Raw genomic sequence first — 14,671 nt, 5'->3', positions numbered from 1 at the left:
ATTTATTTCCTTATGCTCAACCTTTACCATTCCGATGTAGAGAGTTATTATAGTTCTTTGTTTGTATGGATCATATTGTTTGAGTTTTGTATTTTGGTTTATTATCATTTACTGCTTTCATAATTTTCTACTATGGTTTGTGCCTATGAAAAACTTTTTGAACAACTTGGTGAGTTATTCCTATGAAAAGCATGATAACTAGGAATTTTGAACTACTTATTGCTTATCCGGAAAACACAATTAGAAAATAAAATTAGAGTTTAAATGAGAACCCATACCCAAAAAAATTGCTACTACTAGTAAAGGATTTTTTTTTTTTTTTTTTTTTTTAATGGGTTGCATGGCTAAGAAAGCTATGAGTTATGACAAAAACATGAGTTATGAAAACAAGTTTGAGTGATTGCTTACATGTGAAGAGTATTAAAATAAAACAATGCTTGAGTGGGTTACCTAAGAGATCTCAGAATTTAGTAAGAAGAAAAGTGCTAATTTTGAAAAAAATTGAGCATATGAGAAAAAATGATGTGGTGTTTGGCTCAGTTATTGTGGCTATGATTTACTTATTTGTTCACAGTTAGGATTGTCCAATATATTTTTGAAGAAAGAAAGTATTGAAAAGACAAAGACAGGCTAAACATCAGAGGGTTCAAGCGAGGTTTGACATGCATTGTAAAACAGCTGATGATGATTAGCTCTTTTTTAGTAGGATTTCTAGATGTTTCTTGCGTTTATAAAGCTTGCCAAAGTGGTGAAGGAAAAATTTTAATTATTCAAGTAGGAAGTAGTTTTTGTTATAAATGGGTGTTAATTTTGAATGGAGTTTCAATGTAAAGAAGACATGTCTATAGTTGGGTATGATGATAATGATGATGGTGGTGGCAACAATGTTCCCTCATCAAGTAGTTTTTTCATTTTGTTATTGCAATTTTTTTCCGAAAGCACTGTTTTTTACCCTAAAAAAAAAAAAAAAAAAAAAAAAAAAAAAGATTGTGATTTTTTTTTTCCCAGCTAGCCTGGATTCTTTATGTTAATACTTACTTACATATCATACATGTTGGGCTAGCTGTGTTTGGTTTCTCAAATACTGGAGTAATGTAATGTAATGTAATATTGGATTGGTTTTGATTAAGGTATTTGGGTTAGAATTCATTTTGTTTTGGGTTATTAACCAAATCCAAGTTAGTTTAGGTTGTAATGAAACTGTAAGTGGTATGTTAGTGTTGATGACCATTTTGGGAAGGCCAATAGAAAGAAGAAGCCCAGCAACATGAGTAGAAAAGAGTTAGTGAGTGGATAGAAAAGTCATTAAGCCCAAGCGGCAGGAATAATGGATCACAAGCCCATGAAATAAACAAATGGGCCTTGAGGAAGTAAATGGGCCTAAAAGAGCCCGGAGAGAGAGAAGTGGCAAACCCATGGGCAGTATATGATGTAGAAAAGTGAGAATGGGCCACAACAAGCCCGAAGTAATGTAAGCAAAGAAAGTAAGGGGTTGATGGCAAGTCCATGAGCCTCAAGTATGAGGGATAAGATAATTGGGCCAGGAAAGCCCAAAGGAGTTAGTAAAAGCCCATGGGAATGCAGAGTTAAAAAAAGGGCCAAAAAAGCCCAAGGAAAGTAAATGGGCCAAGGATGTCCGAAAGGAAAATGGGACACAAGAGCCCGCAAGCAACAAGCCCAAATGACTATACTGAGTCATTAAGGGAAGAATAAGCAACAAGCCCAAAAAGGCCCGGCAGGCATAGGTCAAATAACACCACAGCAAGAATAACAGAGCGGTACGACAGAAAACGCAAAGACTGCAGAAAAGAGCAAGAGTGGGCTGAAGGAGGAGAAGCCCACGACCAAGCAAAAGCCCAGCCCCGAAAGAAGCAGGCTTTAAAGAATGAGAAGCCAAAAAAGGACTCACGCCATAAAAAGCCAATGATGGGCGACAGAATGTGCAGACAAGCCTCCAGACCGCGGCAAACGCGTTAGCAACAGGCAGATTTTGGATATACATGGAAGTGAAGCATGCGTAAGGCCCAGACATCACTACTCTGTACCCAGCCAATACAGGAGGTGGTGAGGTCGTGGATCAGAGGTAAGAGGGTATGGTCTGCGGTGGGGAGAGGGGAAAACCTATTTTGTGGTTCCTACTCAGGCGCTTTTGAGGGAAATGTCCTGTTGGGATGACATACCACCCAAAGGAAGCAAGGATGAGCTGGGACCACTAGGTGCCTGCCATGAGGGATAGGAAGAGAGAGAGAGAACACTCACACCGTAGCACTGCAAGAAAACAAACAAAATAGTCTTCTTTGTCTGGTGGCACGGCCAGCATAGGTAAGTGGTGGTGGTTGAGTGACTGGCAAATCAGTAAGTGGTCGGCAAGGACACACAGACCAGACAAAGGTTGTTAAAGGTTAAAATAGTAAAATCTGGTCACAGCATGAACTATAAAGGACCCTTACCATGCGTAGTAAGGGGGAAGAGAAAAAAGGGATCACACTTACAATCACAATCACAAACACAGTAAAAGTAACCTCCAGGAGAGAATTGTATGAAATAAGTTAAAACTGAGAAAGAAAAGGAAGAGAAAAGAAAGAAAGGCAAAAACTATGAAGAATGGAGAATAGGGAGTATAGAATGGCAAAGACAAAGAACCCTCATTGGACATGAACCATTCAGGCCCATTCCCTTAAAGCAATTAATTTCTCTTCCTAGGGAGATTATTCACGTTGAGGAAGTGGTTTTACCTTCTTGGTTCCAACTCCGCAGGATTACTTGAGATAGCAGACTGATTTTCCCCTTTTTTTGATCCAAACAAGCCTATTATTATTATTCCCCGTTTATTTCTTTACTATTCGTGTACGGGGTGTTTCTTGTCGCTCCTTTTTTTTATTCTGTCTAGTATTTCTTGTGTTATCTTTATTATATCTGCTTGCCATGACTTACCTATAGTAGCTCAGCCTGCCATGGGTATGTGATCGAAGTCTGGCAAAAGAAGCATAGTTTGTGCATAAGCCGGACCAAAGTGAGTTGCAGTTAGACCGGTCTCAACTCTCTTACTCAGAAACACTTGGGCCTAGTACCACAGGAGGCAGCCCAGCCCAACATTGTAAAAAAGGCCCACTACAGTTAGTATAGACCTTTTAAATATTAAATAATCACAGAAGAACTATTAATTATTGTTATTAAAATTCTATTAGATATCTCCTCATTATCAATAATTTAACTTGCTTCGTTCATTAAACCAAAAAAAAATTTTCAAAAATTTTGCTTATTAGTTATTGATGCAATTCATAAAAATACTATAATTCAATCATTTATAAATTTGATTGTGATAGTTATCTATGTATTTAATTTGAAATTCATACTAGGTGTTATTTTTCACATGTTGCTTCTCTTTATAATTTGGTTTCCTATGTTCTTTCTATTTCGTTGTTTACAAGTTCTTTGAGGGCTTCTTTTTTAATTTATTTTTCTTGGGGTTGTGATGTAAAGGTCAAAGAGTTCACAAATCACAGTGACTGAGGCATGTAATTGCGTTACAATGAATATCATAATTTAATGATGAGTCTAGGGATTTTCCCCTTTTCTATTGATTTTTTTAAAAATAGATATATTCAAACATGTAAAAATATATATTCGAACATGTAATAGAATGAAAACTTGGCAAAGAAGCAGGAAATTAGAAACAATGGGCATTTTGTTCTTTGAAACTTATTTCTCTGCAGCTTGCCATCCTATATCTATGGTAAGCTTTTTTGTAGCAGGCATTATTCTTTTGATGGACAATTTCTACTTGAGCATAATTTGGTTTTAATGCTCATTTGAGAAATTTGAAATTTGTAAATTCTATTAAATAGATTACTTGCTGCAAGTATTTTGATCTTTGCTAATTTCTATGTTTTGTGTCATACTATGTGCTTGATATTTTGTATCTAGAAGGACACCATTGTAACATATGATATATATTTTTTAAATTCTGTAAAAGATAGATGGAGTTGATTTTAAATGGAGTGATATTGTATTTTATACATAGCATTCCTGCAAGTAGGACAAATGAGGGGTTGTACAACATGCCCTTGCACTAATATATATTTTACTGTAAAGGATACTTTGATGAACATTTTCTTTCATTTTTTTTTTCCTCTTTTTTATATAGGTTTGGGAAAAGTTTTAGACTTCCATTTTCTTCTCTCTTTTTTCCAGCTAAAAGTACTTCCCCCTTTGTAGTAAAAAAATTTCAGTTGAGGTTTTGGACTTTCTTTCATCAAGCCAGTGAGTTAGGCAGCTTAGATTTGATGCAAATGTGAGTTGGGTGTTTTGTCATTTGATGAATTGCCTTGAATGTGTATGATTATTGTTTTCAATCAGAATCACATTAGAGTTTTGAATGAGATTTACACTACTTTGACTCAAAAGAACAAAAAACTAAGCCCTCTCTCAAAAGTCTATTTAAAGAATAGAGAATGCCAAGAAGAAATCTGCACTTGACCTTAAATTAGGATTTATTATTGGATTATTTCAATGAATTATGTAGACTGCTTAACCTATCCTTCGGAATTGTTTTCCCAATTTCAAGCTTCTTCTTCTTCTTCTTTTTCCTTCTTTCTTGGGTAAACAATATTGAACTTCTTCTTTTCTTCATTTGCAGCTTCATTATGATGCCAAACTTAGGATTTAATGTCAAAATCAAAGTTTGAGAGGAAATTTGCAGCTTGAAAGTAGATGGATTTATTGCATTTTGTATGTTAATAGCAATTTCCCATTTTGATTTGCAAGGACATTCTCACAAATTTAGAGACTACTACGTCCCTCTTGGCAGATATGTTCTGGGTAACCTACTTACAATGAATATAAAGCATAATATTAAATTTGTATCAACAAAAATGGTGTCCTCACACACTTTATATATAAAAGAAATTGAGGAAACATGAATTTTTTATAGTTATATTTTTCAGTTTCTTTCATTCCTGTTGTAACAAAGAAACAGAACTAAGTTAAACATGCAAAAGAATTTTGGAAAGGGTGCTCATTTCATCTTTGATTACTATGTTTTTTGTTATTTTAATTTTTTGACCAAGTCAATATAGTGTATATAATTGTATTGTGGCTGTTTGGATCAGTTATATATATATGCTTGAATGCATCAAAATTTTCCTCATAATGTCTATTGAATTTTGCATAAGAATTTGTATCATGACTATAATGTAGTGATGTCAAATAGGCTATTGTTTTCTTCTCATCATCTATTGAGTATTTTTTTTTTTTTTTTTTGAGAAAATCTTTTGAGTAGTTGAATGCATGCTTAGTTGCTTAATGGAACACTATGGAGTTTTACCCAAGAAATAAGATAAGTTAAAATAATTTGTTATCTGAAGTAGTATGACATGGTTCAGATATATAGATCTAACAATCTAAATTTTCCTTTTCATTTCTTCTCCTCTCTTCCCTTTCTTTTAAAGAAACATAATGATGTCAAATTCTTATAACTTTATTACTTCTAATGAAACCATTTTTATAGCTATACACAGGTTATTGTTTTCATCTTTTATCTTTTGAAAAATATTCATATCCAAAAACAAACAAAAAAGGAGGAAAATTATTTCAGCAGAACAAATTATAGATGGAACATATATACTTGGATGCATCTAGTGGAAGCATGAGAACTAAGTCTATATTGAATGTAAAGTTCATTGATTAATACATAAAATGATCTCACGCATTGTGCTGGTTAAAAGTTAGTATATAATAATAGGTGAAGCTAAGAGAAACTCAAATTAGAATTCCAAATTAGAGTTCCAATTTTGCGCCATGTATCCTAAATTACTTATTCATAAAGAGTTTTATTTCTTAATTTTAGAATCAAATGTGGAACCACATCATAAATATTCATCCAAGTGAGTTATTAAGTACAAAAACCAAAGAGTCTAGAATAAATAAATCATTAAAAAAAAGTTCTTCACAATAATTTTTTCTTTTAAAATGGAAAATTTACATTTTATACCTAATAATATCTTACAAATATTTTTAAAGAGTTAACAAAATATAAAAATAACTATCAATAGTATTTAAATTATATATATATAAATTATATTATGCATCTTATTGTATATCGTTAAGTGTATCCATGTATATGCGTGGGGTTACAAGCTAGTTATTCTAAACAAACATGTCACATTGATTATAAATCATATAATTATTTACTACCCTATTCATAATACTAGATGATGTTACATGTGATGCGGGGATACTTTGTAATTTTATTTGAAATAATTTTTACATTTTTTAATACCTATATGTGATATTTATTTCCTTGTATAATGTGAAAGCTCAATTAGTGTGAAAAAATTAAAGCTTATTTAGACTCCCCAATTTTAAAATTACTGCTAGATTACTTTTACTCAAACTTATCTAAATGCGGAACAAGAGTAAATGAAGCGCAATAAACTGGTAACACTACTTTAAGTCATAAGCAACCACAGTGAGCAATAAAAGTAAAGCTTAAAGAGTAGGAAAGAGAGATGTAAACACAACATAACACTGAGACGTGTTATCGAAGGAGAAACCGAAGAACTCGGAAAAAAACCTCTCCGCGACCCTCCAAGTCGAAATCGATCCACTAGTGAATAAGTTGGAGTACACGAATATCAAAAAGATCCTCGAAGTCTAATATAACCAATATACTTGAGCCCTCCAAGCTCTTGCTACCAACGGACTTCTTGGAGTCTTGTCTTCACTAGCTTTCTGAATCCCTCAATTCCACCCGATTGCATCCTCCACTCAATGGCTTCTTCCAATGCTTCCCAAAAGTTTCAAAACTTCTCTCAACACTCAGAATGGGTGAGGTAAGTATTTGAGTTAAGAACCTCTCAAGGATGTATAGATGGAGAGGTAGGAGTAGAGGAAAACCAAAAGAAATTGTGTAGATGATTATGGGTATGACAATCTCTAACTCTCAAGTGTTTTGCTAGGGTTTTCTCTATAAAAACACTTTACAATTTTGTGGGTAATGAGGGTATATATGGTGTTAGTAAAGAATTTGGTAAAACACTTTTCATTTTTGCCAAACAGAGAGTTTCGCGAGTACCTTGCGAGATGGCCTTTCTCGCAAAGTACTTGCAAACTTGATAGGTTAGCATGACTCTTCAACTTCTAGTCATGTGCTTTACATGTGGCCTTTTCATGGGTTGCTTTACTCGCAAGCTAGTCGCAAACTGTACTGATCTTTTCCAAGCTTGATTCTTCACCAATCTCTCACACTCATCCCTTACAATTAAACCCACATAAATACAGGGAAATGATTGAATGAATTACAACCAAATTTGAATTAAAGCCAAGAAAGACTAATTGGAAATCACAACTTTACATAATGTTTATGTTTTTCCATGATATTGCTTAATTTTTTGAAGCTCAATCTTCTTAATTCATATATATATATATATATATAGTCCTAGAATTAGTTTCCAAATATTGAGTGAAATCATTTTACTAATCTAGATTTCTACGATTGGAACTGCCTAGTTTTTCAACAGTTTTAGAAGATTACTAGCCTCATCACACGTATTTCGCATGTGCAATGAGGTTCTTTTATTTTTCTTATCATTTATTTTTTTATCTATTTAAAAAAAATAATTGTGTATTTTTTAAATAATGTTTAAAAGTGAGATAGAATAGTGTCCTAATTTTTAGGATTTTTCTCTACATGAGAGTTGATAAAAGTTTGAAATTTTGAATTTAAAATAAAAATTGGTAATTTAGAATGGAGAAGGAAAAAGAAAAAGCCTAAAACTTAGGAACTTTTTTTGAAAATAGTAAATTACTCTTTTAACCAATTTGTGTTTTTAAATTTAAAATTATTTAACTAAAAGATAAGGGTATTTTAGAGAGGATATTTTAGTGTGCAAAATGATGAAACCCAAACAGAGAATCCTCTTATTAATAGAATAGATAACATATTATAATATTAAAATAAAAAGTATACTTTATTTATTAAACTCACTAAATGATTTTGAAATATATATAAAAATGATAATTTAAAGCATAAAATACTTTCATATTTTAAAAGTAAAAAAACTCAAACAACTTTCCAAATATTTCCTCAACTGCTCCATTTTGGAGGAGCATGATGATGATAAAGATGCACTGACGATTGCCTTTGCACCAACACTTAGAAATGACATGGCCTATTTATGACCTATTCTCTTTGCACATTTTTTTCTAGTCTAAATTCTATAAGGATTTGGTGTAAAATCCAGGTTTTACACCCTTCAATAGTATTATGCCACATCAGCAAATCACAAACTAATGGATAGATACTGCTGCACCAAATAAATCCTTGTTAATAAATCAAAACCCATCCAACTAAAAACCCAAACTCATCCACCCATTGAGCCTTCAAACTACCATAGACGCCACCAAGGAATATGTCGGAGTCATTGTTGGAATTTGGAAAATACTTAGACTGGAATTACTACTTTGGTGCCACAGGTGAGACTGAAGGGGATCTCTCCTGTTGGGGTTCTTGCTGTAGTCCTGTATGCCCACAAAACATTGGGCAGCTCTTCCGGCCATGTGCCCTTTGCCTCGACTAGCCGAGCCTTGAGGATCTTAAGCAAGGTCTGGTTTGTCACTTCCGTCTGGCCGTTAGCTTGGAGGTGACCAGGGGATGAGAATTGGTTCTTGATTCCTAGCCCCAAGTAAAATTCCCTGAAACCTTGAATATTAAACTACCACCCGTTGTCTGATATGATTGTCCATGGTATCCTAAATCTGCAGACTATTTTCTGCCACACAAAGTTTTGGACCTTCGCCTCCGTTATGGTTGATAGTGCTTCTGCTTCAACCCATTTTGTGAAATAATCAATGGCATCTAGTAAAAATTTTACCTGTCTTTTACCTTGGGGTAATGGGACAATGATGTCAAGTCCCTACTGAGCAAACAGCCACGGGGAGGATATTGTCGTCAGTTTCTCGGATGGGATGCGCTAGATGTTTCCAAACCTCTGGCATTTATCGCACTTCTTGACGAACTCCTTTGCATCCTTCTGTAGGGTAGGCCAAAAGTAACCCATTTGGATAACTTTACTAATCAGGGATCTTGGGCCTGTATGATCTCCGCAAATTCCTTCATGAATCTCATCCAGAATATATTTGGCTTCCTCCTCATTGACACACCTTAGGTAAGCCATAGATTAGCCTCTCTTGTACAGGGTATTGTTCAAGATCGTGAACCTTGCTGCCCTCTTCCTGACCTTCCTTGCTTCTTCGACATCCTGTGGGAGCCGTCCGTCCTAAAGGAAGGATAAGATTGGGGTCATCCAGCTGCTTTTGCTCTAGATTGTGAAGTTGTGGACTTCTTCGATGCTGAGGCATCTCTGGACTTCAATCTTTAGGTCTTTACTTGTTGGTCCAACTTTTGACGACGACTATGTCGCCAACTCATCTACCCCCATATTCTGGCTTCTGGGGATTTATGTGAACTCCACCTGATCAAACTCTTGTGTCAATAGCTTCGCCAACTTCTGGTATTTCTGCATCCTTTCCTCCTTTGCTTCGAATTCTCCCTTTATCTGGCCTACAACGAGTTTTGAATTGCTCTGGAAGAGCAAGTTCTTGACTCCTAGTGCCTTCCCGACCTTTAGTCCCATCAGTACTCCTTCATATTCAGCTTTATTATTGGTGGCCGAGAATTTTAACTGAACTCCATATTTGAGCATCTCTCCTTTAGGGGTGATGATAATGACTCCTTCTCCGCCCCTCTTTCAGACTGACGAAACGTCAGTCTGAATCATCCATCTTTCCACCTTATCTATGGCCCCCTCCTCGTTAGGGATTGTGGATTCAGCGATGAAATCTGCCAGTGCCTGCGCCTTAATAGCTGTCCTAGGGTGGTACTCAATGTCAAATTGGCTAAGTGCAATAGCCCACTGGATCGTCCTTCTTGCAGCCTCGAGCTTGTTCATTGACTTCTTTATAGGTTGGTCCGTCATCACAAGGATAGGGTTCGCTTGGAAGTAAGGGCATAGCTTGTGTGAAGCTACAATCAAAGCGAATGCAATCTTCTCTCTGCGTGGATATTTGGCTTCTGCCCCTTGGAAGGCCTGACAGACATAGTAGACTGAGAGTTATCTTCCGTTCTCTTCTTAAATCAAGGTAGCGCTCATAGTTGTAGCTGACACTGACAAATATAAATACAGGTTTTCTCCCTCCTTGGATGGGCTTAGGAGGGGTGGATTGCTCAAGTATTGCTTGAGTTCCTAGAAAGCTTTCTCACACTTGTCCATCCAAACGAAGGCCTACTTCAGTGTCTTGAAGAAGGGCAGGCATTTGTCCATTGCTTTTGAGATGAACCTATTGAGCACTATTGTTCTACCTGTAAGCTTTTGGACCTCTTTCATGGTCTTAGGTGATGCCATCTCTAGTATGGCTCGTACCTTCTCTAGGTTTGCTTCTATTCCTTTCTAGGACACCATAAATCCTAACTTCCCTGATGCCACCCCAAAGGCACACTTGCTGTGATTTAACTTCATTTAATATCGTCTAAGAGTTGTGAACGTCTCTTAGAGGTCATCCAGGTGAGCAAACTCTTCTTTAATCTTGACGAGCATGTCATCCACGTACACTTCCATGTTTCTCCTAATCTATTTACTGAACATCTTGTTCACCAACTTTTGGTAGGTTGCTCCTGCATTTTTCAGCCCAAAGGGCATTACCTTGTAGCAGTAGAGTCTTTGGCTTGTGATGAAAGTAGTTTTCTCCTAGTCTTCGTTTGCCATTTTTATCTGGTTGTACCTCGAGAATGCGTCCATAAAAATCAAGAGCTTGTGCCCTGCTGTGAAATCCACCATCTGATCTATCCTCGGCAGGGGGAAGCTGTCCTTTAGGCAGGCCTTGTTCAAGTCTGTGAAGTCCACGCACATCCTCCATTTCCCGTTTGCCTTCTTTACGAGAATGATGTTAGCCAGCCAGTCTGGGTAGTGGACCTCATGGATGAAGCCCGTTGCTAGTAGTTTATTTACTTCATCCATGATTGCCTGGTTTCGTTCTGGAACAAACATTCGTCGTCTCTATTGGACGGGCTTTTTCTCAAGGTCCACGTCTAACTTGTGTTGGATAATCTCCGTGGATATGACTGGCATGTCCTCATGGCTCCAAGAGAAAATGTCCAGTTCTCCTTAAGGAATTGAACTAGCTTCTTCTTCATGTCTGCACTCATGGTCGTCCCTACCCTGGTGGTCTTCATTGGTTCCCCATCTACCAGTTCCGCAGTTTCCAAGGCTTTTACCTTCTCCTCTTCTTTTTCCTTGATCATCCATGTATGGTTTTCCTTGGCTACCAACACTGCTTGGTAGCACTCCCTAGCTAGTACTTAGTCTCATTTTACTTCATCTACACCATTTTCCATTGGGAATTTCACCTTCAGGCAATAAGTGGACGTGGCTACCTTCCAGCGATGGAGTGTAGACCTCCCAATGATCACATTGTATGAGAATGGACCATCTACCACCAGGAAATCCAACTAACGAGTTAGCTATTGCAGATAAGATCCTACTGTGACTGTTAACGTCACTATGCTTTTAGGATACACCCTGTCTCCACTAAAGCTGATGAGGGGGGACTCAAAAGGGTATAGCCTTTCTAGATCTAGCTTCAACTGTTGAAAAGCGGAGAGGTAGATGATGTCCACAGAGTTGCCATTATCCATGAGGATTCTCCTGGTATTGAATCCTTCTATTGTGAGCATTATGATTAAGAGGTCATCATGAGGCTGCTTCACTCCTCTGGCATCTTCTTCCTAGAAAAACATGTCCCTGTCCGTTCATCTTTGCTTCAAGGGGGTATTCTATGGATGCTGTTCACCTACCTCTAATATGATTTCTTGAGGGATCTAAATGACCCACCTGTGGATAGCCCACCGGTGATCGTCTTTATCTCCCCAGTCACGCTTGGTATATGTTGGGATTTGTGGTCCTCGTCCCTTGGTGAGGTTTCGTGCTTGTCCTTATTATCGTCCTTGGACCTACTAGGTTCTCCCTTCTTCACAAATCTCTGCAATTTCCCTTTTCGTATGAGTTCCTCTATCTGCTCCTTTAGGTCCCTACAATTCTCTGTGTAGTGGTTGTAATCCTTGTGGAAATGGCAATACTTCTTCTTGTCACGCACGTTGGGTGACGAATGTAATGGCCTTAGCCATTTGAGGTAGTGCTCATATTTAATATGCGCCAAAATTTTGTCAATAGGCATAACTAAAGGAGTGAATTTTATCGTCCGATGAGCTTTTTCATCTTTCCTTTTACCCCCGTCATTAGTCTAACGATCTAAGCATTCCCTTTTTTGTCCTCTTTGGTCGTCTTCCTTCCTTCCTTTTTCACTGGTCTTCTTTACGTCTTTTATCGTGGCTAAGGCATCTTTGATGTTCATGTACTTCTGTTCCTTCAGGAGTATTTCTACCATTGTCTTTGGAGGATTCTTCGTGAGTGAGACCACGAACTCCCTAGATTTCAATCCAGCTTTAAAGGTTGTTAACTACACCTTGTCATCAGCTTCATCTACCTTTAAAGTTTCTCAAGTGAAACGCTTCACGTACAACCTTAGGGTCTCTTTCTCTCCTTGTTTGATAGTGAGTAAGTGGTCTGCTGGCCTCCTCGAGCATTGTCCTCCGAGGTAGTGGCATAAAAAGGAATTGCCCAACTGCTCAAAGTTGTCGATGGACGATGTTGGTGTTGGTAAATCTGGTTTTGTATCTCATACAAATCACACAGCAGAAGCAACAAACATAGATCTATTTCATTCATGATTGATGACATGCACTATGTAAATTTCAAAATTTAAGAACAAGATAGCATACCTTAGTGCAGTGAAATTCAAAACAAAAGATTAGAAGTACTTGGGAAAACTTTTAATCTTCACTCCAATTCCACTTTATGCCCAAGAAGTGTGGTCTCTCAATCAATTTCCAAGGGAGAATAATCAAATGGCTTCACTCACACACATACACCATTTCACAATGATGTCTCTATTAAAATAAAATTCTATATGTTTTTCCCTTTATAACTAACTGATTATCTAATTGGGCTGGCCTATTGGGCCTTTCTAATTGGGTTTTAGTGTGTGGCTTGGAATGGGACCAAAAGGGACCAATAAGACACTAGCTCCAATAGGCCTTGGGCTTTTCTGTCAACTCTTGACAAGTTCAAAGTTACCATTAATTAGATTTAATACCACTATATAATATAATTTCACTCTAGGCCTTATTAATATATTATATCCCAAGACTCTAATGATATCATATGACCCCTCCATGAAATATCCACAATGAACAAAGTCATAAAGAACTGTCACTTTGTAAACAACTATTTTATCCTTGAGTACCCGATTTAATCTTTTAGTTATTCACATCTACTGAAATCCAATTTCAATAAATATAAGCTTTAGTAACTCTTTACTAAAGTGGGCACCCTGAATAACCAGTTTCCATTAAACTTATCTCAAGGCAATATTTCATGTCTTCATAAAAAGAGATTATGGATTCCATCTACACTATGTGTGGTTACCTAACAAACTGAGGTTTTGACCATAAATATCAGATCTCACTCCTGATATATTAAAGTAACCTACATTTCATGATTGAGTTCACTATCCTCTTAGGATTAAGAGTCTATGAAATTAGAAGTTGTGAAATTAATTATTCAGGTGGTAGTTATTGATTGAATAATTAATCTCACAATGGTCTAGTTCAATATGTCTTAGCTATTAAGACACATCAACACATCAACTAGAAGTTTCCACTTCCATGATCAAGACAAATCATCTTAGTTGATGTGTTATAGTCTTAACAGATGAAACGCCCAATTTCATCACCGACTACAAACTACATTTTAAGTTTACAAAGAACTTGTGATTTATATCTTCTATGACTTTTCACATAAATCACAAACTATGCATCTCATGGATTATGATAATGTCCCATTAGTTCATTTATAAATAGTCTCATATAATTAAACTATTTAATTATTTATGACATGCCAGTAAATTGGATTTTAAGGCATAAACCTCAACAGTTGATAACTTCGTGAACCACTCCCTTGCAGCTCCTTTGAGAGTTGTGGGGAAAGAACGGCACAGTATTTCGTCAAGAGGCTATTGAAGGCCTAGTGTCCTTTTAAAAGTGTTGAGGTGGTCCAGAGGGTCCTTAAGTCCGTCAAATGGTTCAAGCTGAGGCAGGCGAAATTTTGACGGAATTAGGCATTCCAAGACTACCGCCATAAAAGGTGAATCCGTCCTCCTGACCATTCTATCTTGGCTTTGATCCATTTTCCCTTTAATGGCGTTCCTTAGCTCGTCCATCTCCTTTCTGATTTCCCGAAGAAGATCCGAGTTTGGTCCATTTGGAGTAGCTGGTCTTCGACAGTCGCTTCTTCTATAACTATCTCCCTCATCTTCCTGATTGGTCCTAGACCGGTTCTCCTCTTGTTGAAGCCACAGCCTCATCTCCTTGTTTTGTCTTGTGAGTTATTCCACGCTAGCTGTAAGTGTCTGGATTTATAAGGCTAATGTTGCGGAATCTTGGTTGGGCTTCGTCTGAATTTAGGAATTGACTGGAACTACGCTTTCGAACCTAAGTGCGAAAATGTCATTCCCACAAACGGCGCCAAACTGATGATGTGTAAATCGTCAGTTCTGT

At 36.8% G+C, this 14,671-nt stretch overlaps 1 protein-coding gene across 1 annotated transcript; it reads right to left on the bottom strand.

The window, feature by feature from the left end:
* Positions 1–11,518: 11,518 nt before the first annotated feature.
* LOC126704759 (uncharacterized) lies at positions 11,519–12,231 on the bottom strand. The gene is made up of 2 exons (XM_050403770.1): positions 11,889–12,231; positions 11,519–11,715 (listed from the first exon to the last, which is right to left on the bottom strand). Exons 1-2 carry the CDS (start codon positions 12,229–12,231, stop codon positions 11,519–11,521), a joined length of 540 nt encoding a protein of 179 aa, XP_050259727.1.
* Between the last annotated feature and the right edge of the window lie 2,440 nt (positions 12,232–14,671).

This window comes from Quercus robur, chromosome 11, assembly GCF_932294415.1.
Source record: "Quercus robur chromosome 11, dhQueRobu3.1, whole genome shotgun sequence".
NCBI lineage: Eukaryota > Viridiplantae > Streptophyta > Magnoliopsida > Fagales > Fagaceae > Quercus > Quercus robur.
Note: the sequence above shows the minus strand (reverse complement) of the source record. Positions and strands in the feature narration are given on the sequence as shown.